The sequence below is a fragment of the Octodon degus genome, unplaced genomic scaffold, assembly GCF_000260255.1.
Source record: "Octodon degus isolate 3935 unplaced genomic scaffold, OctDeg1.0 scaffold00048, whole genome shotgun sequence".
Classification (NCBI taxonomy): Eukaryota; Metazoa; Chordata; class Mammalia; order Rodentia; family Octodontidae; genus Octodon; species Octodon degus.
Window position 1 is genome coordinate 11,628,742 of NW_004524624.1, and position 3,601 is coordinate 11,632,342.

At 39.9% G+C, this 3,601-nt stretch overlaps 1 protein-coding gene across 1 annotated transcript in view; it reads right to left on the reverse strand.

The window, feature by feature from the left end:
- The window catches only part of LOC101579156 (high affinity immunoglobulin gamma Fc receptor I), an 18,373-nt gene extending 16,863 nt beyond the window's left edge, over positions 1–1,510 (reverse strand). The window contains exons 1-3 of the mRNA XM_004632498.2: positions 1,480–1,510; positions 1,038–1,058; positions 65–322 (exon numbers count right to left, since the gene is read on the reverse strand). Of these exons, the coding sequence (XP_004632555.2) occupies positions 65–322; positions 1,038–1,058; positions 1,480–1,510 (310 nt within the window). The remainder of the gene's footprint in view (positions 1–64; positions 323–1,037; positions 1,059–1,479) is intronic.
- Between the last annotated feature and the right edge of the window lie 2,091 nt (positions 1,511–3,601).

Genomic DNA, 3,601 nt, shown 5'->3' on the forward strand with positions numbered 1-3,601 from the left:
ACACACACACACCCCTAGCATCCACACCAAGGAAGACTGCAGTTTCTAGCCAGGCCATATTCACCTCCGTGGATTTCCAGTTGTACAGGGTCGCTGCGTGCCGAGAGCCCTGTTTGGCACGTGTATTCACCACTGTCGCTGAAGCTCGCTGCGGCGATGCTGTGTCTGAGAGCTGAGGTCTGAAGGACCTTCCCGTTGAGGAGCCACTGCACCGAGGTGTTCCCGGGCGGGAGCGGCCCCTCACAGCACAAGGCCACGTTTTCTTCTCGGAACACATCGACCCACGGAGGCTGCAAGGTGATAACTGCCTTTGTGAAGTTCTCTTGGGTATAAAAACAAGGAACAAACAACAAATGGAATAAAAGGAAGGACTCTTGAGTAGTTAGTAGGATTTTGTGGAAAGCGCAAGGAAAACAATACATATTTAGATGAATTCGAAAAAGTAAGCAAGTGGGAACCTAGAAAAATGAGCCTTTAAAGAGCATGCAAACCCTGCTGCAAAGAGCTCTGTTGTGCTTTTAAATCTTAATCTGGATATTGGGAATATTGGGTTTCTGAAGAGGAATATTGGGTTCCTGACTGAGGTGTTCCTGTTGCTGAGGTATAAGGTGACATTTTAGGACAGGACAGCTGACTGGAGCCAGTTTCCTTGTCTTGGATGCTGTGCTATCTCTAAGAGTAAAGCACAGAACCCCACGGCTTCTGCATCAGAAACATCTCCCTTTGAAGACTTCACTGTGTTCCTGTCTCTGCAGACAGAAGATCAACTCAGCTTTCTTGTGAAGAAGACTAGTTTGGGGGATGCTGCAAAACCCAACAGGGCTGCTTGTGTATTTCTGCAGTTTTGGCACATCCAGAAAGCCTTAGATAACTTAAGAAAACTTAAAACTCAGGGTTTTATAAAAATCACATTCTGAATATAGGAGATTTTTATAGAATTTTCAAATCTGCTGTCTATCCTCTTCTTCTGCAGGTTAGTAATACTGGTCCCTTGGAAGTAGAAAAGCAGTATAAAAAGTTGGTTGGAGATCACTCACCCACTTGCCCACCAACTGGAACTGCAAGAGACCAGAGAGCAGAGACATCAGTTTGTCAGCAGGAGAAAATGGCAAAGGCAAACTGGGGACAGAGGATGATGCAGACTCTGAGGCAGTACCTTAGTTCTCTTGAGCTTCTCTTTGTCCCTCTTTCTCAAAATCAAGTTTTAACTGAACTGGTTGATTTTTCCCATGTTGAGGACCAAGCCCAGCGAGTGGCCCAGTTTAAGCAAGTGCTCTACCGCCAGGGCTACACCCCTACCTGCAATGAAGCTTCTCCTTTTGATAGAATAAGTACCCAAAACCAAACAATCAAAGCCCACATACAGTTGACTCCATGCTCATGATTTCTAGTGCAATATATCAAAGGAAAACAAGCACAAAATCTTAACTCATTGCTGAAGTTTGTATCCTTATAGCCACTTCCCTGAGTTCAACTTACCCCAAAGAAGAACAGCTGTGAAAAGCCACATGTTCCCTCTAAGCTGGGGAGAGCAGTGAAATCTATAACATGAAAGGCATTGAAGAGATTCTGCTGGAGGCCCTGGGGTAATGCTTAGAAAAGAGGAAGGAAGCTGCTTCTTCTGACCACATTCATGTGTCTTTCCTGGGAAATATGCTCCTAAGTTTTGAAGTGCAACTTTTCCATTTTCACATCACTTCATGCACCACTCTCAGTGTGAGGCTTTGTTTTTTTAGGATATGATTTTTCAAGGTCCAGGGGCAAGGATTAAACTTTTAATGACACAGTAATTAATATAATTTCCCTTTATTATGTCTGTTTCTTTGGACCAGAATTATGACAAAAATCCCACTTTTATAATTGGTTCCAGGTCTGGCCAGTGCTCTATCATTTGAATTCTCTTCTGGCTGTTTCTGATTTTGACTGTTATGACCAGCACGGCAGCTCCTTTAAACATCCAACTTACTCTTTCCTTAGGACATATTTCTAGAATTAGTAGTACTGTGTAAATAAATGTACACATTTTTTTTTTCTCTTGGATAATTTTAGCACTACCTGGCGTTACTCTCACCACTGTGTATATTTGTAGAGTGCTTACTATATTCCAAAATTATGCTTCATGTTCACTTTATCATTTAATTCTTACAATAACCTGGGAGTAGACACCAGTGTTATCTCCATTTTACAGATGAGAAAGCGAGACCATGAGGGATTCGGTAACTTGTCCATGGTCATGGAAAGTAGAAGCAGGATTGACATCCAGGTAGTTTAATTTCCTTCACAAACTCACCAATAGAATATAGAAGTGCCCACTTCCTCCTTTGAAATTCCAGCTGCCACTTTGAAAAATAAGCGAGTGCCTTTAATTGTTCAAGATGAGATGGGGGAATGTGTGGTGTTGAGGAAGAGGAATGTAAGATTCATGACCTGGAAGGAAGAAATATTTTTAAAAAAAATAAGTGTCTGCAACTTCCAAATGTTAAGATAATAATCAACAATATAATTTGAACTGTGTAAAAAGAACTAGGACAATGGAGGCAAATATAACTAATGTAGATGTAGTAGTTTTCAGAAATTAATAATCAATAAAAATTATGGTACTCACAAGAATCATGAGAAGAATTTAGATATAATGATGATTTTTAAAATCAATTCACAAAGGGACAGGGATTTGACTCAGTGGCATAACACCTACCTGGCAAGTGTGAGGTCCTTGGTTTGATTCCTGGTATCTCCCACAAAAGAAATTTATTTGCAAACACATTTTTCTCAAGTATTTTTTAGCAAGTATTGTCTTTTTATCACAGAAAATGATTTGTGGACAACTACTTAATGTATTTTTTTTTTAGTGAGCAGAATATATTTATTGAGGGAAAGAAAACTCCTGTCAGAGAAAGGGACAGGAGGAGGGTCCGAGTGGTTGTCCCCACTTGATGTATTTTTAAATTAGATTTTATTGGCACATTTTAGATATACATAAATTAGGGGGCTGGGGAGATGGCTCAGTGGAATAAGTGCTTCCCTGGCAAGTGCAAGGGCCTGAGTTCAATCCCCGGTTCTGCAAAAAAAAAAAAAAAAAAAAGATATACATTAATTAATATGTTCATCATGGAGAATTTATGCCTGTACATGATATAACTTGTTTTTCTCCTCATTCCCCTACCCACTCTTCAACCTTGCCTCTCATTCTTATTTACAAAGCTTTGTTTCTATGGTTTCTCATTTTTTAAACTTTTTCCTTCTTTCCTTTCCCCTTCCCCTCTCCCTTGCTCTCCTCCCCATATGAACATTGTTTTCCTATTTCCCAATATCTATTATACATTCTGGTCTTTATTGACACTTTTGGTTTTTCATAGCAGAGAAACTGCAGTATTTACACGTGTGTCCGATTTATTTCACTTAAGAGTACAGGCGCAAAGTGCATCCATTTTCCTAGAAATGTTTCTAGTGTGTCCTTATGTATGGTAGAGTAGTACTCCATTGTGTGAAAAACCACATCTTTTTTATCCATTCACCATACTCTGGTTTCCCTTCACATTGTATAAATCTTTTGCCTTTATCAATTCATCAGTTGATAAGCAACCCAAAGCTTGTTTTCAAG